At 37.2% G+C, this 25,719-nt stretch overlaps 1 protein-coding gene across 1 annotated transcript; it reads left to right on the top strand.

Annotated features, from left to right (window-relative positions):
- Positions 1 to 13,490: 13,490 nt before the first annotated feature.
- Positions 13,491 to 24,900, top strand: OSTC (oligosaccharyltransferase complex non-catalytic subunit). Its single transcript, XM_079154513.1, has 4 exons — positions 13,491 to 13,695; positions 16,941 to 17,034; positions 18,825 to 19,022; positions 24,337 to 24,900. Exons 1-4 carry the CDS (start codon positions 13,557 to 13,559, stop codon positions 24,353 to 24,355), a joined length of 450 nt encoding a protein of 149 aa, XP_079010639.1. The 5' UTR covers positions 13,491 to 13,556; the 3' UTR covers positions 24,356 to 24,900.
- Positions 24,901 to 25,719: the final 819 nt, after the last annotated feature.

Below are 25,719 nucleotides of genomic sequence, written 5' to 3'. Positions count from 1 at the left end.
CAACCTGAAGATCCCTATTATAGTGAGAATAGAGTTATACTTGAAGCTCAGAGGCCTGGATTATAGTGTCAGTTCTGCCACTATTTCTGGTTTATCGGGTAAGTCACTTGTTTTGAGAGACTAAATTGTGATCTCCAACGTCTTCCATTCATGGATTCATTTTATTGTTCTGCTAATGAATTGGGTGTCTGCTATGCTCCAAGCACTGGCTGGGGCTCTGAGGGTTGATGTGGTACCACCACTACCCTCCAGGTGCTCTAGTCTACCCATTTAATTTGGCCACTTAGGACTCTTGGTAGATTAGTTTAACTCAATGGCTTAAGTTAGGGCAGCACCTATGAGGCATTGGGAAATTTGCTGGGGTAAGGAAGTAAAGTATAAGTCAGTCCTGCCAAACAAATCACACTGAGTCCGGCATGATTTTAATGTCCAATCAAATTTTTATGTATGTGGAAAACCTGTTTATCATTACCTAAGCCTTGGTAAACTCCATTTAAATATAAACATAAAATATTTTTATGTGGCTTTAATAAATATTGAACTTTTCAGGAATGTAACCACTACGTAAAACCAGGAGAGCTTATATTTTTCTTATGAATGTTAATCTGAAGAAACTCAACATTTGGGAAGAAACTAATAACAATCCATGAAACTTTGATCTTCTGCAAGGTAATCTGAGATTCCCAAGTTTTCAAAAAAATGTAAATGTATGGGAGAATTTGCTGATTTACATTTTTTTCTTAAATCATTGGTGCTAGAAATTGTTTGCATAAGATCTGATTAATAATAAATTAGTTTGTAGCATAATATATAAGTCTATCATGCTCTGCCAAGAGCATCATGATTTCTAAGTGCTTTGCTTTCTGAACAAGTTTGTGAACCACTACTATGGGCAATTGGGAAAACATCAAAGGATTTTAAACCCATTAGCATTTAGAAAGTTCCCTTTGATGGTTTGAAGAATTCACATTAATTCATTCAACAAACATTAACTGTACATCATGTGTACTATGCTAACGCTGATCCTGGGAAGAATTTCTGGAGTATGCAAAATCTCATATCTCCCCAGTCTCCTTTCCTGGCATGCTCACTCCACAGATGGAGATATGTGGTTTGGTGTAGTAGTGGGCAAATTGTAGGCTCCACTGCTTAGTCCTTATGTGACCTTGAGAAGTGACTTAAATTCTTTGAATTTATAAAGCCATTAAATGAGAATAAAAATTCTTATCTTCCAAGATTTATATAAAGATTAAATATGCCTGCCAACTGGTAGATAATTAATATATGTTACTTCTCGTCCCTTTCTCATCTCTCTTTAAAACATAATCTCAGACTACAGCTGCCATCAACTGTTGTGTGAACACGAGTTAATGTGTTCCCTCAAGGACAATTTATATTTTTAGTTTTATAAGACTGGAGGATGGGTTGATAGATTTGCTTCTACTAAAGGAATGTTGAACAAATGGAGCTGGTATCTTGATGTCTTCAGAGTCACCCTATTAAATATAAAGGCAAAACTAACAGGTAATGTAAGGGACAGGATCAGCAAATGAAGAGCACACTGTGACATTAGGGACCCAGATGAGATTTGCCATCCAAAGTTTTCTTTTCTATTTCAAAAATCTGAGTCTGATGACACAGTGGTTCTTATACTTCAGGTTCATTTAGGAATCTGCTGGGGAGCTTATTACAATTCAGATTCCCAAGCCCTACCAAAGAGCTCCTCAATCAGAATTTCTGAAAGTTAGGCTCCAAACCTTCATTTTAACAGAATCTCATGACTGAATCTCCCCGAGATGGATCCTGGACTACCCTTTCACAAAGATATGGTGGAAAGTGTGTATGCTCTGGGGCTAGATAAATACAGATTTCACTGTCGGTCTACCACTAACCAGTTGGTTAGCTCTGAGCAAGTTTCTTAGCTTCTTTATGACTTAGTCACCTCACCTATAAAAAATGAAGCTAATAAGCAGGATTTCGAAGGTTTGGTGGGTCAATGATATAGCCTATGTTGTCCACGTCAGAGTGTGCAGGCCTGTGTGGGGCACTCAGCATAGTTCTCTTTCCCGCTTCTAGTACAGGATTGCCTTCTTATATACTTGTGGAGAATAAAATGCATCAACATGATCAGGATGAAGCCTTCTCATTCTGCATGATTAAAGGGAAGTGATAATGTTCGTAATAAACTAAAAAGTCAACTGATATCCTCCTATATCATGTTATACCAAAAATATTTTTTTTCTCTTTGTAAGGAATCGTGTGTGTGTGTGTGTGTGTGTGTGTGTGTGTGTGTGTGTGTGTGTGTGTATGCCCCCCACCCCATGCAGGCTGAAGTGCCAAGCTGTATTTGATTATCTCTGGGCAGAAGTGTGTTAGGGCATCTGAAAACCACAACTGGAGACATCTATTCTGATGGGCCTAATGCTCTGGGTATTTCCTTTCAACTGAACTTGAGGGAAAGTACTTTGATATAATGTACATATGGAAATATTTTACAACATTCTTAAAATGTTAGATATTTCATTCAGTATATATATAAAACATACTTTTCTCTTCAATGTGTGCAAGTAGGGCCAAATCAACCTCTAAAGGGTCCTTTGTCATTTCTAAGCTAGAATAGTTTTGTTTTGCTTTGTTAAATTGACTTCAGTGTGTATGAAAGGACCCAATTGGCAGCCTTGGAGACAAGAGTCTTTTCTCTGGGCTTCTGGCAGACAGCAGGAGCAGCTGCTGTTAAATGTTCCCCCAAGCACCTTACCTCTGAAAGATCATTTCTGGAGGTGAGAAGGTCCTTTGATTTCTTGCTGTTCTGAAATGTGTCTGCAGGAAGGGTGGTGGTATGGCTGGCCATTTGTACAGGTCTTTGGTTCTGAGGCCGTTGCCACATTTCACATGTGCAATCAAATTGCAACCCGGGTTTTGGTTCAAATTCCTTTGAAGAGATTGAAGTCTGTCGTTTTAAATGCCATTTCTAATCTTGGGGTAAAACGTACTTTGGAAAAATAGTCTTCAATCACAAGAATCTATTCATAGTGGTTATTTTCAGGGAGAAGGAATAAGGAAGAGGAGAAGATGATTTGGGGAGATGGCTCTTGCTTTTCATGCTTTTATCCTTGTATTTAATAACTCTTTACATGTCATCTTATTTTTTTAGAAACAGAGATCACCTGTATGATGATGTCATAGGACATTTTTTATTATTTATAGATTTCTGTATTGAAAAATGAAATATCATAAATGTACTTTGAAAAACTTAACTAGAAACAATTCTTTTTTAGATTCAGTTACCAAACTTGCCAAGTCTACAAGTCCATATGATTTGCAAGGCAACTAGATATAAAAAAAATCTTGGGTTTGATATTTTATTCATCTGAAAATTAAGCTTTCAGGAGATCTTTCTTTCATCGTTAAAAGGGTAAACCATTTGCATTTTAAAGATGCTTGAATGCCGTGGGAAGCAGCCTTTTACATTTATGTAATGTATAATTGCATTTATTTGATCATAGCATTGAGGCGAGTTTCTTTTAATAAGTCTGTCTTTCCTATTCTTGTAAATACAGTTTGCAAATCTCAAGGTATCAAAAATAAATTTTGACCAGGGTAAAACTGTGCATGATTGATTCCTACAGAAGAGAACTCCTGCCCTGCTGTGGCCACAGGAAGAAATTACAGAAGGGAAACAAAGAGAGTTTAGTTGAATTGCAACAGCTTTGCTGGTAAGATAAAAATGTATAATTATCTACAGTAACTTTTCTTTAAAAAATTAATACCTGGGGGCTAGGGTTGTAGCTCAATGGTAGAATGCTTGCCTAGCACATGTGAGGCATTGGGTTTGATCCTTAGCACCACATAAAAATAAATAAAATAAAGGTATTATGTTGTAGATACAACTAATATATATATATATAAATTAATATCTGTATGGGTGTGGGATATGCATATGCTTCTATGTATATGTATTTTTAAAAAACATTTGGACCCATAATGCTACTACATAGCAACCCATTCTTGACAGTGTCTGTCTCAAGTCTTTACCTCTCTCCCCAGTCCAGCCCTCACTCAATCCTAGCAGTCTTATAACATTTAAAACACATGAACTATCAGATACGAACTTACACAGCTCCCTTTTCTTCTCTGGCACCTCTAAACTTTAATGTACATGAAAGAATGCACTTTGGACAGCAGGCCAGACCTCTGCCACTTTCTAGCTGTGTCACCCTGTGCATATTCCCCACCTTTATAGGCCTCAGTTTCCTTATCTGAAGAGTGGAATTAATAACATCTGCTCCAAAGAACTGCTGGATGGGTTCTATAAGACGGCCTAACACAATTCCTGTGTACAGTGGACTCCAAGGCTGACTGCCACATGCCTCCAACCTTTCTGCTCTCTTTCTTTAGAAGAAGGCACAAATCTTTTCCAAGGTAACCTTCACCTCTTTGGGTTCCATCTCACACTCTCTTGCCCTGGTCTTCGTCATGTTCAGTTACGTTAGCCCCTTTCCTTCCCTCTCTAGGATCTTCTTCCCTTGTGTTATACATGCCCAAGCCTCACCATCCTGAACCCTGCCCCCTTTTATGAGCTCAGCTCTTTTCATGAGGTCCATTCATACCTGGCTGTATTGAGTGGATAAATCCTACACTAATTCACTATCATTATCTTTTCCACTTCTTCGCTCTGCAGTCTTTGTGTCACTACACCACTGAAATTAATGAATTAATTCACCAAAATTTATGAGCATCAATCATGATCCTGTGCTTAAGAAAGACTTTAATCTGTTTTTAAGCCAAATAATACTGTTCTTGATGCTTGCTGGTTAATTGTCACCGATGGGCAGTTGTCAAACCCGACAGCTTGTTGGAGTCTTGCTGGAAACTCCCTTCTGCAGCTTCTCCCCTTCTGCTCCCTGGCTCTTCTGCTGCGTTGATCTTGCTGGGTTTATTCTGTAGTATCCTCCTAACCAGGTGGGTCATTCTGTAGGCATCAATCTTCCTTCTCACTCTACTAACTTTAGTCTGTGAACTTCCTATAATTATATACTACATTTGGTGGGTATGTGTGGGCATTTTTCTGGGAAGAGAGTTCACAGCTTTTATCAGCTCTGCAAGGAGATCCATGACCATTCGAAAAAAATAAGATAAAAACAACCCTCCCTGCTCCATCTAATGTCCTACACATGTTAACCTACTGATATGACTTCCATCAGCACCCAGGTGGCACTGACTCTGGGATCTCTAATGTTTGCCTGGAGGGTCCTTCTAGAAAGATAGTTCTCAACAGACAGACAGTACTCGCTCCTTGCAACCCCCTATGAGAGGCCTGTGTGGGCTGGAGTGATGGGCAGGGAGGGCACATGCAATCAGAGTCCCTCTGGGGTAGCAGCTCTGCCCTGACCTTGTCTCTTCTTGTCCACGAAGCACTGCTTAACCCTGGCCATTTTCCCATTCTCCTCCTCTGGTTCCAGGATAAACCTTTTCTGCTTCAGCTCTTTCAGTTCATGTCCATCTCAGCCCTCATTTTCCATAGTATCCAAGACCCATAATCATTTTTAATCAAATTCTACTTATTCTGTTAAAAAATATATATCTATTATTGTCTACCTTAGATCACCCTCCCCCACTCCTGCAGTCTGTCTCAGGTCCTTGCCATCTGTCATTTGTAATTGCACTCTAAGTTCCTAAAAGGTGTCTGTCTCAAGTCTTTCTGTTGTCCATGTATCTTACACACACACACACACACACACACACACACACACACACACACATACACACTCACACACTGATTGTTTTAATTTTTTAAACAATCCTTCCCTGCTTCCTTCTTACCCACGTGTTGAAATCTAAATGCATCATGGCATTGAAAGATCCCTTCCAATATACTTCTTTCTCCCTTTCCAGCTCACATCTCCAGCCATTTTCTTCTGTCATCACAATCATTCACCTTCCCCCCTCTGCCTTTGCTCAGGCTGATCCCCATGCCTGAAAACTTTTCCCTAATCCTCAAGGAATCGGCCCTTTCATCAATATGCAGGTCAGATGTGAGCTCTTCTGGAAGCCTGCCTTTTCCTCCCTGTGAGAATTGATCATTCCCTTCTCAGGTTTCTCAAAGATATTGGTCCAAACCCCCAGCAAGCATGCACTTCTCAGTCAGCTCGCCACTGATTATGTGCGGTCTGCCTAGACTAGCCTAACAGCTTCTTTAGGAGTCATGTCTGGTTATCTCAGAACCCCCAGCCTTTAGTACAGAGTTGTCTCAGCTAGATGTTCCACAAATGCATGGGGAACGGATGGAGGACTGAAAGGTGAACATTACCATCACAGGCACTATTGCATACACCCATGCCGAGAAAGAAGAAAAGTGTGTGAGATTTGACCAGTGCTTTCAGAGTATACACACAGCTTCCACAAAGCAAGCATTAAAAAATGGAAAGCAGCTGTTAGACAGAAAAAAGATAGCAATTATTCAGCTACTTTACTTCTCTCTAGCTAGCAGCAAAGAAATCATATTGATGGGCATTATGAGATTTGATCAGCTTCTTAGAGAAAGCACCCTGACTGAAATGTGGAGAAACTAGAGGTACACAATGTGGGTCAGCACAGAGACAGAGAGGAGGGAACAGACTAAAAAATCATAAAGGAAGTGAAGTTGTTAACATGACACCTTGAAGGATCAAGAGATAGAAAAGTCAAGAACTGGTGGAATGAGACAGACATCATTACCCTATGTCCTTGTATGATTACACGAATGGTGTGAGTCTACATCGTGCACAACCACACAAACCAAATGTTGTACTCCGTTTGTGTACAATGAATCAAGATGCAGTCTGTAAAAAACAAAATAAACAAATAATTAAAAAAAGAAAAGAAAAGGACTCATTCATTGATTCATTTGATATGTATTTAATGAGTCCTACTATGTGCTGGCATTGAGAAGTGCTAGGGATTTGGGGATAAAAAGGATAGTGTCCCTGAAATCAAGACACTGAGTTCTGATCCTACAGGTGACTGACTGTCTGAGGGTTCCTACTAATGACCATCCAATCTCTCTTGGATGCAAGTAAATATGGGAAGCATTGTAATCTGGTCTTACAGAACCTAGCAGTGAACACCTAGATAGGAGATGTCTGCTGTGTTCCAGTAAAGTACTATTTAAAAAAATTTATTGAAATTGCAAAAGTAATATATGCCTGTCACAGAAAATTTGTTAATATATACAATTTCAGAGAAGGGGAAATAATCTGTAATCTCATCACATAGGTACATTCATTTTTGTTTCTTCAGAGTTTTTTTCAGTACACAATGCCTGTACAATTCATAGAATAACAAATGAAAGTATCCTACGAACAATTGTGTGATCTGATTTTCTTCATTTTAGGCCTTTGTGAACACCTACCTATTTCAAAAAACAAAACAAATCCAAACAACAAAATCCCACCTTCTACAGTGCCCTTTTATTTATTTTTTATTTGTTCTTTTTAGTTATACATGACAGTAGAATGCATTTTGACATAGTATACACACATGGATATAACTTTATAACTTCTCGTTTTTGTGATTGCACATAATGTGGAGTTACACTGGTTGTGTATTCACATAAGAACATAGGAACGTTATGTTTGATTCATACTACTGTCTTTCTCATTCCCATTCCCTCCCCCCTTGTCCCTCCCCCCCAATCCCATGAACCTCCACTCCCCACTCCCCTGTCTATTGTGAGTCAGCATCAGCATATCAGAGAGAACATTCAGCCTTTGGTTTTTAGGATTGGCATATTTCACTTAACATGATGGTCTCCAGTTCTATCCATTTACTGACAAATGCCATAATTTCATTCTTCTTTATGGCTGAGTAATATTCCATTGTGTATATGTACCACATTTTCTTTATCCATTCATCTACCGAAGGGCACCCAGGTTGGTTCCGTAGTTTAGCTATTGTGAATTGAGTTGCTATAAACATTGATGTGGCTGCATCACTGTAGTATGTTTATTTTAAGTCCTTTGGGTATAAACTGAGGAATGAGATAACCGGGTCAAATGGTGGTTCCATTCCAAGTTTTCTGAGGAATTGTCATACTGCTTTCAGAGTGGTTGCACCGATTTACAGTCCCACCAGCAATGTATGAGTGTACCTTTTTCTCCTACGTCCTTGCCAACATTTATTGTTGCTTGTATTCTTGATAATTGCCATTCTGACCAGAGTGAGATGAAATCTCAGTGTAGTCTTAATTTGCATTTCTCTTATTTCTAGCGATGTTAAACATTTTTTCATGTATTTGTTGACTGATCATATTTCTTCTTCTATAAAGTGCCTGTTCAGTTTCTTTGCCTGTTTATTGATTGGATTATTATTTTTTTTTTGGTGTTAAGTTTTTTGAGTTCTTTATATATCCTAGAAATTAATGCTTTATCTGAGGTGTGGGTGGCAAAGATTTTTCTCCCATTCTGTAGGCTCTCTGTTCATGTTTTTGATTGTTTGCTTTGAAGAAGCTTTTTAGTTTGATAGCATCCCATTTATTGATTCTTGATTTTACTTCTTGCACTTTAGGAGTCTTATTGAGGAATTTGATTCCTAAGCTGTCCCATGCCCTTTTAGTGGCTGTATAATATTCCATTATATTGATATTTCATGATGTATTTAATGATCTGCCATTTTCGATTAAGAATTTTCAATGTTTAAGAAATAATTAAAGATCAAGTAGAAATTTATTTCCTAAGAATAATGTTTCTTAAAACTAAAAAGTCTCTTGCAGGACTCATTAATTCAGAACTACGTTCTGAAAAGATTCTGGGAAATATAGTTCCATCTTAGCTAATTGACAAAATACAAGTGCAACACAGTTCAACTTGTCATCCAAATATAGGATTTAAAAAAAATAACATTTACTGTAATTTTCAAAGGAGGGCAATAGCAGCATCATGCTTCCCCTAACATAATGTAACTAAACCTTACAAGATGAAATAGGATGCTCTTTCTGCCAAAGAGGAAACAAACTCCTTTGGGTTATAATCATTCCTTTTCTAGATGAGTCTTATTCCTTCTTCAATATAAAGTAACTAAAATATAAACAAGAAGCTAAGTACTATTAGCAAATTTATATTGTCCATGGTAGAAGAATGGGAGACAGAGAGAGAAGAAAAAAGTCAATGTTAAACAAAAATATACTCATATCAAATTAAGGAAGAGCAGTCATTAACTATTACAGTGCTTACTTCCACAGTTGGTCACATGGTCAAAGCTGATACAACTACCTTCATCCCATTTCATATTCCCTCTACCCTCAGCAAAAACCTCAGCTGGTTGTAGTTTTCTTCCTGCTGGTGTGGCCTAAACCTTAATTCCTAAAAGGAATGAGTCACTAATAGTTCTGATGTTTGTTTGTTTTTTTGTTTTGGGCTTGTTATCATTTTTCTTCAACTTTTATCACAAGTTGTGGGAATAAGAGGCAGCTGAGGGGAATCTCCTGCATTTCAGACACAATGTTCCTTATGCCATTTTGTATTGGCAGTCCACTTTTCCCTTGATTGATCTGTTTAAACTCTCTAGCCAATACAGTACAATTTTATTTGCATTTCAATTTTGTGGCCTGGGGACATTTGAAATGGGCAGGTGACAATCTTATCTCCCAGTTGAATGGAACCACTGATGTTTCTTTCGGTGTTCCTCCCTCAGTACTAAAACTTCTAGATTATACAGCCTGAAGTTGTAGGGCATAGGAAGCAAAGATTTTACTAATGGATTACTGGAAGTAACACTTCTACATTTGATTTCTGGATTTATAAATCCTATGTGAGAAACTGGATGATATATTGATCACTGGTTTTATCACATATTGTGTCTTGGAAAATACTGTCCTGCTCCAAAACATTGTAACTGGATTTTCAAAAAGTCATTCCATTCAAACACTGCACATGGCTGCTTCCAGGTAACAGGGCACAAACTCAGACCAATGAATTTCATGAATATGAGCTAATATCCAAATTCATTTGCCATCAGTGAGTTCCTTGACCAGGAGCAATGCAGTATGGTATACCATGAGGAAGAATAAGGTATCATAAAAGTCACAAATAGTGCTTTTGGGAGAAGCATTGTCGGTTAGGAAGGAAAATTTATTCCTACTCTTAAGTGATTACTTCAATAAAAGCCAAGCACCTACTGTATCTTGCCCTATGTAACTAACCTCCACTGAATGTTGCATCTTGTCCACCTGATTATGAACATCCTTCTCTGAGCAAGCTGCTTTTTGGTGAGCATTCACATGGGGCATAAATGTCTTCACTCTTTGTACCTATACTCACATACTTCTCCTCTAGACCTTCTCAACAGTTTTCCAATTGTGTTTCTTCTAATGCCCTGACTATCTTACTCAAATGATTAGGCAGTGCCCATGAATTACTACAGACCCACAACTCTTGCCATTACTCCTTACAGGCAAGGTGAACAACCAACTATGCTGCTACAGTTCTGTCCATCAGGAAGATTTTTCACTCTCCACTTTCCTTCAGTACTTTCGCACCCTAACTGAGGCTGTGGTGCAAATCTATGTACTTTCAGATAGTTACAGCACTTTGGGCAGGATTATTTGTAAAGTGGACCCCATTTTTTTTTGCCTTTGGTCAACTGGTATTCTCTATATGTATAGGTTCAGAAATGCTGTATGTGTAGTTTGGGAAATGAGGAAATGTTGCAGAAGTGTAGATCATGTCCGACTGGCCTCTTTGTCACACAACTTGTCCCTTCAAGACCTACTTGAGCTTGAGCTTGTATATAACACCTTCATTTGATGATGGAATGCTGCTGTGGACACCAGCATGATGGATTGATAGGTCCAATAGTGCCAAACTGGTGATACATAGTTCAAATTTCTGGTAACTTGTTGCCTGTGGTCAATAATCTCCACTAAGGCTCAGTGGTAAGGCAGACAATATTTCTCAATGGAATTATTTCCCTTTGGAGGATGGCATAATTTGTTCCAAAACCCAGGGCTCTGTGCTGTGGTTCACTTATAAGGACTGTCATAAGCTCTATAGAGCATCCCTACCTTCTACAAACATTACAGGTAATATTAGATCTGATTTGTCATATGGCCCAAGTGCCAAGAATCTTTGCTCGTTCCAGGTCTCATTCAAAACCAGTATCTTATTGGATTACTCAGTAAAAGGTGAAATAGTATGACCAAATGAGGTATATATTGCCTCCAAAATCCTAAGTGGTTCCCTAAGCATTATGAGTCTTTCTTGGTGAAAGGACCAGTCCAACTCAGCAAATACCCTTTACCTTAGAAAGAATATCTCACATGTTATAGAATATCGACCCCTAGAAATGACATAGTCCAATTTGTCAACTTTCGTTTTTGTTACCTGTCCATTTGGGTATAAGTATTTTTATTATTATGGTCTTCAAACTGCTACTGAACCCATGTAGAGACTCATCTCATGGGAAAAAAATCAATGTTTGAGAGACAAATGTTGAGAAGAGAGGCATTATTCAGTGGACTAAGAATGGAGAAGACAGCATTTCTCACAAACCAGCTTCTCAACTTCAGGGGATTGAAGTGCTACAGATACAGGATAGGAATAATGAGGGAGAGGGCTAGGCCAGTAAAGGGGAGGAATATTCATAGGATAGGAATAATGAGAAAGAAGGAGGGATAGGCTAATAAAGGGAATGAGCACTTATGTTTTTTCTGGGAAAACTGGAGATCCTCCAGGAACTTAGGTGTCTTTCCTCTTTTTACTCTTTTCACGGTCTGATGTTTCTGGTCCTGGTGGCTGGCAGATGTCTTTAGCCCTGAAGGGGAAGGTGGGAAAAGAGACTATACAAGTCTTGGCCAAGTTAACCCTATATTATAACCCTATATTATATTATAGTTTGGGGCATTTCTCTGATGTTCAACAGGTCTTAGTTCAGAGTTGAGTAGAACCAGTCCTTAAAGTAAAGGCAACAAAGAACATAGACACATATGGAGACAGAGATGTTAAACCTTTTCATTTCATTTCTTCACCCACAGGACATCTGCAAGCCCAAGTGAAAAGCCAGAGTTTTTAGCAAAGGCAGCCTTTGGGTTCTCAAAAAGTAACACAGGAACTAACATCATCATAACCCACACATCCGAGGTGTTATCTACAGCAAAGCTAGGGGGAGACATAATGTATGGTCAGAATTCAAAATTAGTAATTTTTTAAGTCAGCTAAGAGCAACCAAAGCTAGAGGGATTATTTACATAAATCCTCAGTAACAAAACTATTTCTCAATAATTGGGTCAAGTAATAAAAGTGTAGAACCAATTCATGGCATCCCATTAAAAAACTATGGCTCAGTGATAAACAAAACCCAGAAACATTGGCTCAAAAATGTGTCAATTTGTTTTGAGTATATATAATTAGTCACTTTAAACTCTTACCCCAAAAGGAAATTTACATTTGTAGAATTTTAAAGGATTACATAGAGAAGAAAAACATAATAGAAAATACACCTTTTAGGCCATCTAGGTCATCCCCAAAGACTAATTCTCTGGCATTTATTTTTTATCCATTTGGATTGTAAAAGTAGCTCAGAAAAGAGATGATGGCTCACATTTGAGTGAAATGGAGGGCAGGACAGCCCCAAAAGACCTGCTGATATTTTGGGTGCAGGAGGTAACCGGGAGAGAAATTAGGATGACTTCAGGATTTTTGGGCTGAGTGATTTTACCATTTACAAACATAGGGATGACGGAGGAGGGAAAAAGTTGAGAAAACCAGTTATTCGCTACTATTTTGGTCATGCCACGATATTAACAAGAAAGCATCCCTGCAGAGACGTCCTGTTTGTTTGTGGTATTGGGATTGAACCCAGGGGTGCTCTACCACTGAGTTACATTCGTATCTTTTTAAAAAATATTTTGAGACAGGATCTTGCTAAGTGTCCAGTTGGGATACTCCTGCCTCAACCTCTCAAGGCGTCCTGTTGATATTTGTGATCTGGACTGGATTTTTTTTTTTAATTGATAATACATTATTTTAGAAATTACTAATAATAATTGTTATCACCCCTAAACAACAACAAGTTTTTTTTTAAAGTTCTGCGATTTAATGCTTTCTCAATCCCTTGAGGGTATAAAACCTTTAATGGAAAACGCGGACTTTTCCTAATGTTGCCATTCATCCTCCAGTTCTGTGAACCCAGAGCGTCAGGTGTCCAATCAGCTTCCAAACCCCTGCGACAGCAAGGGGGCGGGGCTTATTTGGATTCTGTTCCCTCTGCTTCTCTGGCTTGGCCACGTCTGAAACCCTGCAGGTCCTTGAAGATATATAATCATTTATCTATCCTTTGGCAACAAACTGAGTTTATTATTCAAACTTAAGCCTAAAACTATTAAAAGTTAGACCCTTTTTAATCATAAAATTTAACTGGTCTGAGTAGTTTCTTTCTTTCTTCTATGGGTATAAAAACTACTTCCGAGCTTCGTAGACCTGAGGTTCCTTTGTTCGCGCATGCGCAGTTGGTGGGGAGGGCGGGCCTGTTTCCGGGTGGCGCGTGGGGCTCGAGGCCCGAGAGCTGCCCGGGCCGCCACCAACATGGAGACTTTGTACCGAGTCCCGTTCTTAGTGCTCGAATGTCCCAACCTGAAGCTGAAGAAGCCGCCCTGGGTGCACATGCCGTCTGCCATGACGGTGTATGCTCTGGTGGTGGTGTCTTATTTCCTCATCACCGGAGGTAACTCGGACTGTCCGGGGCCCCAGAGAGCTGACCCGCCCGGGAGGCGCCTCAGTTAGCTGGCTCTGAGCCCCGCGGAGCATCGCTGTGCTCTCATGTGTTGGAGGTTGGAGGGAAGTCCCGGGGTCCCCGGTGTTAAAGTAAAGGTTTATTTGCCCTTGCTCTCTGTCCTGTATCTTGAGAAAACTTGTGTTATCACGTCCCTTGCCTTCTATCCTTTTATCGCAGAGATCCGAGTTGACTATCTTTTTCAACCTCCGACTTGTATGTTTCTTGCCATACATTGTTTGACAAAGGTCTTGGGAAAGTCAGGTTTGGCCCACCCTTTTTTCGAGGTGGTATGGGACTTTTTGTCCGAGGTCTCTGAATCTTGGAAGATAACTTCTTGTGTTGCTTACTGCCTAATATAAAGGGAGTTTTCCAAAACCACGGTTTCGATAAATATTTGAGATTGGAGATGAGATTTGCAGACGCTATTATATTTCTGAAGGCAGAAGTAGAGAAATGTTTTTTTAAAAAAAGAAAAACAGCTTTACTATTATTTATCATCCTCTAGTTTTCAAGTAGAGAATTTCAAAGGGGTGTTGCCTTGTCTATTGGTGAGTTGGCAATCTGACTGTAGTCTTCAGAGCCACCACTGCTTCAAGGGGCAATTCCAAGATCTTCTAACTGTATTTTTAGATTTTGGGAAGTGGGATACTTAATTCGGAAATTATAAAATTAAAGCTCTGCAGATTATCTACTTTTAAAGGAATGGCCACCATGTTTTTAGATATTTTGTGAGAATACTTGGCATTGAAGAGGAAGAAATATGAAAATGAGAAGGTTTGATTCTAGATGGCACTTTCACATTTACCCCTCACCCCAATTTGGAATAGTTTATGTTAATTTAAATGAATTTCATTTTAAATATTTTTATTTGTTAAGGTGTTACCTAGCATTGCATTAGCATGAACATTTGTTCAACATGTTAATAGCAACTGTACTTGAATAAATGAATTTTAAAATACTTGTGACTTTTTTTAAATGAACAGTAGAGTCTATCCACCAATCTCTATCCTATAACTCTACTTTCCTTGGTGCCAAAACCTTTGCTAGAAGCCTTCATTTTGATTGTGACCGCTTTTTCTCTGCAAATGGTTGTAATGGAGGAGATTCTGTGCCCCAACTACTGGAAGAAATGGAAGGGGCATCTTGTAATGGTCAAAACCATGAGGTATCAGTTTGGCCACTGGAAAAGAGTCTCTTCTAAAAACAGCGTACCTTTATAAATAATATTTATCACTGAGAGATAGTGATCAAGTCCATCTGAGTCTCTGTTAACTAGATATTCTCATAACAGTGAATAAAAACAATGATCCTGCTTTTCTGAAGCTTATAATGTTGAAACATATTAAATGTCACATGATTTTTCCATTACAAATTGTCACAAATGCAAAATGAAGGGGGAGAACAAGAGATTATGAAAAATAAAGTTGGGAGCCATCACTTAAATTACAATGAGGTTTCTTAGGAAATGACACATGCTCACATCTGAAGTACAACAGGGTGTGCTAGGCAGGGAGGACAGTATGGCAGACTTTGGGACCAGGAGACCAAATACGTGTCTTTTGTATTTGACAGACTATACGAAGTTGTGTGGCAGTAGAAATGGAGGATAATATAATTAAAGCTTGGTTGAAAGTAGATTCAGTTGATCTCAATGGGTTGAGTGTAGGGGAAGAATGAAGTGTGAAGGAAAGTTTACTGGTTTTAGGTTTGAGCATCTGGGCAGATGGAAGTGTTGTTTTCCAAGATGGAATAAACAAAGTGTTTTTGATGAGGAACAGTGGTGAACCAGAGACCACTTTGGGTTTTAATTAGTTGGATGTGTGAGATTTGCAAATAAGAGTCAGGAACTGAGGAAAGAGGTCTGAATTGAAGTTGGTCATCATATTTCCTGAACTCTGTTAGATAGAGAAGAATATAGACAAATTCCTTGTTCTTGAGCTTATATCTGCTTTAACTGTTACTAAAGGATATTAATTATGATACTGATATTGATAATGGTAATGATTATCATTAGTGATATTATATAAAGGATGTTATCATTAAAGGACATTAAGTCTGAGTTCCTTTCAAAACAGAAAGCATAGATGTTAGAAGAATCTGAAATGGAGGGAGGTTTGATATAGGGAAAGAGTGTGAAAGGAAAGGGGAGTAAAGAGGTAACTAAAGGAAAAGAGTACATGAGAAGGCAGAGGGGCATGGAGTCCTGATCACTGCAAAAGAAATTCCACATTGATAGGAGGAGGAACTTTTCCTCTAGTGTAGCTGAAGTGAAAGAGGTGAGGATGGATACAGGTGCCAGGGGTTTGTAGATTTGATGGGGAGAAGATAAGGGAATTCCTAGGTGATTGTTTTGTCAGGCTTTGTGAGAGATAAGCATAGGTCTGCCATGTTTAAGATCTGAGGTGGGAAGGTTTAAAAACAGTGAAGAAGGTAAAGAATAGATGTCAACAATGGGAATCAAGAAAACGCTGATGGGCACTATGATGTAATGATGGACACTAACATTAATGACCGAATCTCTAGTGTTGCAAATCTGCCAGTTGATATGTTTTTAAAATCTTTCCTTATTCTACAGTTAAGCGAGAAAACTTTTCTAGTTGCTTCTCAGTTTATAGAAATAAATTGAAGTATATGTGGAACATTTTTTTTGTTAACTAAAATAGAACCTTTAATATTAAGTCTCCTTTATTATGGAATAATTCTTAAGTAGTCACAAGTGTTATTGAATAAGTTTCCTTTATGAAATTGATAGTTCTTTTAGAGATTATTCATTTTAGAAGTCATTTTAAAACAATGGGTTGAGTAGGGTGCAATGGTGCACACCTATAATCCCAGCAATTCCGCGGGGGGGGGGCAGGTGGACAGGTTTGAGGTCAGCCTCACCAACTTAACGAGACCTTGTCTTAAAAAGAAAAATGGACTGGGGATGTGGCTCAGTGATAAAGCATCCCTGGTCCAATCCCCATTACCAAAAACGAAAAACAAATAAACAAACCAAACCAGCCAAAAATCACCCTCAAAACAATGTATTGAATATCTGAGTGGTTTATTGGAAGCCTGGAAGATTTGTTGGACCTAATTTGATGTTAATGCAATCAAAGTACTCCTATTTAAATATAAGCAAACCTTTAGAGACAATGAGAATCCTTTTTTAAAAATTAGGAATCTAATCTGTACTATTGTCTTTTATATAGGAATAATTTATGATGTTATTGTTGAACCTCCAAGTGTTGGCTCTATGACTGATGAACATGGGCATCAGAGGCCTGTAGCTTTCTTGGCCTACAGGTAAAAGAAACCTTTTTGAATGGTTTGATGGAGGGAAAGAAAATTGCTGGGGCTTGCCTACTTATTTAAAAATATAGTAAAACCTGAGGGACCCATCTACATTTAGATAACAACTGTCTTAAAATGTTTTAAAGTAGCAGTCAGTGGGACAAGAGTAAATGTATATTTGTTAGAAAACGAAGTATTTGACAATGATTGATGTATCACCAATTCAAAGGTGGTGTCAGTTTAAAATGCATTTACAGTGTTTATTCTGGGGGTCAGCAAACTGTAGCCATTTTTGTGTGTGTGAGTAAAATTTTATTGGAATTCGGCATGTCCATTTGTATACTCTCTGTAGCTGTTTGCAAGCTAAAGTAGCTGAAATGAGAAAGTATGACTGTGTGTGTGTGTGTTTGTAATGGCTTTTAAGCCTGAGATGATACTTATTTGCAGTGTGTGTGTGTGTGGTGTGGGGGGGCATGCTGGGGATTGAATGTAGGGCCTTGCTGAGACATGCTAGACAAGGCAGTGAGCTCTCTGTTCACCCCTTAAGATATTTATTATGTGGCATTTTAGAAAAAAATTGTGAACCATTGAATGAGAAAAATAACTGTTGAGACTTACGGGTTGCATTTAAGCAGTGAAACGACATTCCGGTGTGGTTTGTTTCACCTGAACAATGCTTATCACATCACTTTCTAAAACTCACTTGATAAATATCTATCTAAACACAGCTATACATTTATATTTATAGAAATGCTATTATATGTATAGGATATTCTTGGAAAAGATTGGTTGTAGTTCTCAAGTGGGGAGATAACTGACAGGAGATCTTGATAGTAGGGAAGCCTTTTATAGTGTCCTCTTTTGCACTGTTTGAATTTTGAATCTGGTGCATATGTGGTGCTTTCCATGAAAACAATCAGTTAATTAAAAATATATCATACCCCTATATAATAGCTATGTAAAACCTTCCCTTTAACAAAGATGTTTGTTTTTGAAGGTCCCTATACACTTAAGAATTTGATAGAAGCTCTCTAACTCTAGAAATATCAGATACACACATATAGTTTGTTTTTTTTTTTTTTTCCACACATATAGTTTTAAGGGTCTTTAGATTGCTGAAGTTCCTGTGGAGATCATGGGGCCTTAGTTAAGAACACTTACTTTTAAAATACTTCCCACTAAAACAAGAAGTTTACTACTTATTATGATAAAACTTTAAGAAGCATTGCCAACCAATTCAAATTAATTTGAAATTAATAGTAAAAACTTAAGTAGCATAATTTTGTTTTCTGAAACTGGAAATTGGACCAGGGGTACTTTATCATTGTACTAGTACTATCATTCCTAGTCCTTTGTACTTTTTAAATTTTGAGACAGAGTCTCACTAATTTGCTGAGGCTGGCCTCAAACCTGAAATCCTGCTTCAGCTTCTTGAGTCACTGGGAATATGGGCATACACTACCAAGCTTAACTCTTAAAATAGCATAACTTTAAAAGCTAAACTAAACTTTTTAAAAAATGTAAGCTACATGAAAAGTTTTTGTCTGTTTTGTTCACGTTTATTCCTAGAACAGTGCTTGCTACATGATGGGCCTCTCATTAAATATTTGTTGAATGAATGATATCCAGAGGTATAATAAATAGCTGTAAGGGTACAATAAAAAGTTATATAATAAAAAAAGGGTTTAAAAAAAACTAGCATAAAAATGTTTTAGCATAAGGCAGAAATAGAAATCTCAGTCTAAATGGAAAAATTTCATTTTTCTAGAAATGTTCATTTGTTTTGCTGTGATCTCTTTCAGAGTAAATGGACAATATATTATGGAAGGACTTGCATCCAGTTTCCTGTTTACAATGGGAGGTTTAGGTTTCATAATCCTGGACAGATCCAATGCACCAAATATTCCAAAACTCAATAGATTTCTTCTTCTATTCATTGGATTCGTCTGTGTCCTACTGAGCTTTTTCATGGCTAGAGTATTCATGAGAATGAAACTACCGTAAGTTAAATTTAACTTTTGTTACAAATTGGAAAAAGGATTATTTGGACAATGTAAAATTGTAGGAGACATAATTTAACACTCAGTTAAACAGATAAAAAGTTTAAGAACTAAAGGAAATTGTGACTTGCTCAGGGTTATAGCTGTAGTTGATAATAAAATTGAGACCAAATAGGTTGTCTTGTTTGAACCCCATGCATGTTTCATGAGAAAATTTAGTTATTTTGCCTCAGCATCACTGATTGAAGATAGTTATTTTTTCTCTAAAGTGCCTTTTGATTAATCAATAAAATGGGATTTCAGTATAATAATGGGAGGAAAGATTTTAAAGTCATTAATTGATGCTGCTCTTTTAATATTGGTATAGGTTGATCATCCTTAATCTCAAAATCCAAATCCTTTTGACCACTAACATGATGCTACAAGTGGAAAATTCCATCCTGTGAAACTGTTTCATGCACAGAATTACTAAAAATATTACGTGAAATTACCTTTGGACTATGTGTATATATACATAAATGAACTTTGTCTTTAGACTTTGGTGCCATCCCTAGTGTATCTCACGTATATGTGAATATTAAAAATCTGAAATATGAAACACTTCTGATTCTAAGTATTTTGAATAAGGATATTCAATCTGTATGAAAAAAATTCATCATGCCTTGGATGGTAAAAGAATTATTGCCCTCTAAAAGGTGGGGAAATGATTATATTTTATATATAAATTTATTTTAAAATTATTTTAATTCAGAGAATTTAAAATATCTTTTGAAGAAAAGAAAATTGGTTTGTGGAAACTTATAATTCCATTCATGATCATTAATTTGAAAGATGAGCAATTCTGATCACATTTTCTTAACATTCTCATTTTACCTTGGATGCATTAGTAACTATAGAAATTTGGACACACATGACAAAGATTAACTCTTGGTAAGATTATTTTTTTTAGGGGCTGTGTTAAACATCACCTATAAATTGTGCTGATTTCTTAATGTTTTCAATTTATAAGTTCACTCGTCCTATGGCTTAGCCTGCCCATTGTTTGTAACAGATCTGGGGTAGAATGGGCAGACTTCTCTTGGGAAGTCAGAACTCCTTAACCTGCAGTTGTATTCCCAGCTTAACCCTGGAAGCATGGGAAGAGAGCATACAGTCTTCTTTGTCGGCTTAATGTCTTTGTGGTCATATAGCCCCTTAGGCTTCTCCCATACGGGAATAATTCACAATATCCTGGCAATGTGTACTGGAAGAGACTGGCAGAGCAGGAAAAGTGGAGGTTCCCAGAGAGGATAAAGAAGCTACTAGAAATTAAACTGAAGAAATCTTTGGAGACATGTAACAAACAGAAGTGAGCTGGTTTTGCTGACAACCCATTTTGTTCTCTTTCTATCTAGTGTTCTCTTTCTTCCTTGCAGTTCTCTAGTAGGTATGTTAAATGAGAAGTGTCTTATTTTTTAGCTCAGGCTTTTAGAATTATAGAACTTTCCATCTATTACTTACAAAAAAAGCTTTGGAAAGTGTTTGATTCTCTGGATTTCCTCCATCTTTTACAGTTATTTATGTAAACATTTGTCTTCCTATCCCAGTTGTATAGGCCAGTATGTGAAATTGTTTGAATAAAAGCAAGTTTGAATGTACAGAAACAGGATTTCTCTGGGTTTCAGTGGCAGATTATGTTTAGATCTAATCAATGTAGAATAACAATCCAAACAGAAAATTGCTACTTTCTATTACTTGTCTTGCAACTAAATTGAAGATGTGATTGAACCCTGCCCCATGTGCTTAACCATTGAGCCACAACCCCAATCCTTTTTTTTTTTTTTTTTTTCTGTAATATTTTATTTTGATACAGGATCGTGCTAAATTGCTGAGGCTGACTTTAAACTTGCAATCCTCCCATCTTGGTCTCCCAAACTGCTGGCATAACAGGTGTGTGCTACTGCACCTGCCAAGATGTGTTGTTATTAATTAAACATGATTTTATTTGATGCCTTGACCTTTGAAGAAATATAGACTAATAAAATGAATGGTCATTAGCTACATACATTGCATACATAGCAATATGCTTAAAATGGAAAAATTAATTTTAGTTCCTAATATTTTTATTAGTAGAGAATTACAAAGGAGTAATTTTTATTGTGAGAATAAACAATTTCTAATATAATTAATGAGATAATGTGTATAAAATTGTATGTGTGTCTGTTGGATGTTGTGTTTAAATGTACACAGGCCCGAAGAAATAAAATGATATTCAGACAATGGGTAGAAGACTTTGGTACAAATTTGTATATGGTTCATCTGGAAAAAAAAAAAAAAAAATGAATGGTTGTTAGACTGTCTTTAGCCTCCACTATTAGGACAGTTTTGACCTAAAAGCAGAAGTTTTTTGTTCTTTATTTATTTTTGCCATGTTGGGGATTGAATCCAGGGCTTCATGATGGTAGCCATGAAAACAATAAAAGTTAAAGGTGGCCTGCAGTGTTGCAGTGTTATGACCTAAAATCTGACAAGGTTCCTACAGTTAGTCAAGTCTGTTATAAAGCTTTATCTAGAACTACACCTTAGGGCTGACAATGTGATTCAGTGGTAAATCACTTGCCTAGCATGTATGAGATTGTAGGTTCAATCCCTATTACTGCAAAAACAACAACAAAACCCCACTTTAGTTGTATATGCTGGCACGCACCTGTACATAAGAGGCTGAGACAGGGGGAGACGAGTTTGAGGCCAGCCTGGGTAGAAGAGACCCTGTCTCAAAATAAAAATAAATTAATAAATGAAGAACTGAGGATATAGCTCTGTGGTAGAACATGGTCCTGGGTTCAGTTGATCCCCAGTACTGCAAAACAAAAACGGAACCTACTCTAAATACTGTTCTGCATCTGAGGACAAAGACCTGCTTTATTCAGCTGGCAGAAGTGGCTATTCTTGCTTTTGAACAGTGTTTATTAAGCCCGATGAGAAAAGCTAGGGAGCCCCTGAGTAAATCCTAAAATCATGTGATCAATTAAGAATGGATATTCTCTTAAAAGGAGGAGGGAAATGAAAAATAAAATGGTTTCTTTATATTACAGTATTTCTAAGTGTCCCCTAAATTTTTCAAATGGTAGGACTACATACAAGTTCAGAAGTTTTGAAAAAAATGTATGTCCATTTAAATATGCTTTTCCATATTAATATAGGTTGACAACAGTCCATGGATTCATAGTACATAAAGATAGGTCACACACTGGTTACAAGGAAGAATACCACAGTATGTACTGTATCAGGAGATGGAGGTCCAAACAGTCAGGCATGGCGGTGCATTCCTGTAATCCTAATTACTCAGGACCCTGAGTTTGGAGGATTGTGAGTTTGAGCCCAACCTGGGCAACATAGCAAGATCCCATCTCAATAAAAAGAGAGAGAGGAATGGAGGTCCAAAGTGCATATTCACATATGCAGATGACAGGAACCATCCTTAAGTAGTGTGTACTAGCCATTGAATACCTTCCTCTGTGTGGTGTAGGTGCTAGTGGATCCTTGCTTAAAATCTTGTTAAGCCTTTTTTGTATGGTGAAACAAAGGTCTTAAAGTATTTTTTTGTGTGTGATATATCAAGCATTATAGTGGCAAATGTATGTGGGGTCTTCCAAGTCAACGTATATATCCAAAGGACCTTTTTAGTAGTTTTATTCAGTTTTGAAAAGTGGATTATATTGAAGTTATTGTAAAGTAGTTGGTTTAGATGAAAGTTCTCCACTGAAAGTGTGGATTAGCCAAGCTCATATGGCAGAAGGAAAAGAGTATGGGAAGGTTGCACTGGCTGCAATAGCTCTAAATCATCCAGGGAACTGAGCCCAGAAACTGGGTGGGGTGGGGTGGTGGAGTTCTTGAGTGTTTGCCATGTGCCAGGAACTGTAGTAGTCCTCAGTGTTAAAAAGTAATTTTTAATTCCTATCTTAAAAAAAAAAAAAAAAAAAAAACCTTGAGATTCTGATTATAACAGCTGACATTTATCAATTGCTGATTACCATGAGTAGCAGGTACTTCATAACTAGATTCTCTTAGGTAATCTTCAAGCACTGTGCAGTAACACCCTTTATAGATGAGGAAACTGAGTGAGGCTTGCCTAGATTTACCAGGTGAGTAGTAGAGGCAGGGTCAAAGGTAGGTTCTGAAGGCATCCATGAATACAAGGTATGTTAAATATTCCCCCCCCCCCGTTGTTTAATTTATATATATTTTAAAATTGCATACTTAATAGCAATCTAAAAGTCAAAATACACCCTACTGTCATGTATATCTAAAAAGAGTTTAAAAATTTAAATTTAAAAAAAGGATTATAGACCAGGATATGTATATAAGTGTAGAGAAAATGTATAAAAGTTGTGCGTTTAATTTATAATAGTGGTTTCCTGAAGGTTAGGGTAGAAAGATATTCACAATATATACTTGCTACTCTTTTTTAAAAATTTTTTTTTCTTTTTCTATATGACAGTAGAATGTATTTTAACAGATCATACATACGTGGAGTATAATTTCCCATTGTTGTACGTGATGTGGAGTTACACTTGGTTGTGTATTCATATATGAACATAGGAAAGTTGTGTCCAATTCATTCTACCTTTAGGAACTTTCTTATTGTGGATAATGTTACATAATTTTCCTGGTTTTTTCCCCCTGATCTGCACATTCTTAATACTAGATCTCAAAGGTTTGTTCCAAAAGGAGAGGTTTGGAACTTTTTAAACACCAAACTTAATTTAAAGAAGATTTTAGGGCTTAACTTATTCATTTAATAAAAGTATCTGTTATTTGATCAGTGTGAAATTTGACCTTAACTACAGGTATAACCAAAACTCATAACTGCTCTTGGGACATTTTCTAAATGAATAGAGGTGTGGGGGCAGATGCTTCTGACATTGTTTCTTGAGAACCCAAAGGCTCACCTCCCAGGCACTCTTTTTCCACCTTCTCCTTTTAAGACTTTTAGAAATCCCAGCCAGTTTCTTTTCATAAAAGGGTTTGATCTTTGTTGTAATTTTGAAATTCCAAAGATTGATTCTGACTCTTAATTTTAACTTTTACCTAATGTTTTCTTTTTTCTTATTCAGTGTTGTTTAGCATACTGCTTTGCAACTTTATTCTTTGAGGGGGAAGAGTAATAAACTGAGGCCTAGCAATTTATTTATTTGCCAGTTATGAAATAGGACCCATGATAAGGAATCACACAGCTATGTTTTTGGATTATTTGATTCATCATAAAATTTGGGCACTTCAAAAAATGTTGCTTCCTTTTCACTTTTTGTGTTTATACATTTTATTTCTACAGGGGCTATCTGATGGGTTAGAGTGCCTTTTGAGAAGAAATCAGTGGATTCTGGACTTGCTCCTGTTAATGAAGTTTTAAAGGCTGTACCAGTCCTCTACTATGAAATGTGGAAAAGAATAAAAAGCAGCAGAAAAAGAAGTATCAAGTGAAAACACAGGAAACATATTAAAGCCTGGACTAGAATTTCTTGGTATCAGAGACAAGTTGATCACAGTATTTTTTTCCCACTGACCTTTTCTGTTGTATCAACAATGTTAAGTGTCATTTTCTTAGTTCTTCATTTCGTAAATATACTGTTCTTCTAAAATTTTAATATTGAATAAAGTGATTATTTTTTACAACCCCCTTAAACATTTTTTGGAGATATTTCTGATTTTCTGAAGTTAATGTAAAAATCAGGAAACAAGATCCCATAAACTGAGAACTCTGGACTGCTGATCTGCTTCACCGATGGTGCTTTGCCTTTAAATTGTGTGATAGTATGTTATTTCATATGTATGCAAGACTGTTTGCTCAACAGTAAGATGTATGAAAGGAGCATAAATAAATAATTTTTCTAATTAACACCTTTTACATTTGCTTGTTTCAACTGGCCGATACTTTTCGCTTAAGTCATTCAGTCCCATCTTGTGACATTTAGGTACTTTTGGTAGCCTGAGATCTCAAAACAGTTGGCAGGATGCTTTATAAGATAGCAACTCAGTATTGCTGTAAATATTCAGCATGGCTGCTTTTATGTATCAGAGTTGTCATGGTGGTTGTGCTAGATGAAGTTTCTCTCTAGGCATTCATTTTCAGTGGTTGGCATCTTTTGAACACATAAAAACATCTCTAGCCAGGTGTGGTCTTCCACTAACATCTTCCAGCTAGATCTTACAGTTTTTCCTGGCTGGCTGTCACCTTCACTTTAATGGCTCTGTTCATTCTTATCCTAAGATCTTTTAAGTTTACAGCAAAATTTTCTCTCAGGTAAGTTATCCCCCTCCCTCCATTGCCATCCCAATTCGAAGGATGATCTGATTGTAGCTGTTTATTAAGTAAAGATTGATTTATTCAAAAAGTTTTGAGTACCCATTTTTTGCTAGGCAGCACTGAAGATGTTATGGTGAATAAGACGAGTAAGGGCTCTGCTGTCGTAGAGCCGAAATTCAATAATCAGTCGTTTAAAAATGTTTATCAACTGTCAGATTCTGATAACTGCAACAAAGAAATAAGCAAGTTGAGTCAGTAATCTAAGAGTGATAGGAAGCATGAGGAAAAGGGGTTATTAAACTCAAGCTCGCAGAAAGGAAAACGAGGCCTGTATGTACTTACCAGTTATAAAGGCTTGATTCAATTTGTTACATTTCTTGATTACTGGATCATATTTTAAAACCTTTCTGA

Source organism: Sciurus vulgaris (assembly GCF_902686455.1).
Source record: "Sciurus vulgaris genome assembly, chromosome: 9".
NCBI classification, from domain to species: domain Eukaryota; kingdom Metazoa; phylum Chordata; class Mammalia; order Rodentia; family Sciuridae; genus Sciurus; species Sciurus vulgaris.
Note: the sequence above shows the minus strand (reverse complement) of the source record. Positions and strands in the feature narration are given on the sequence as shown.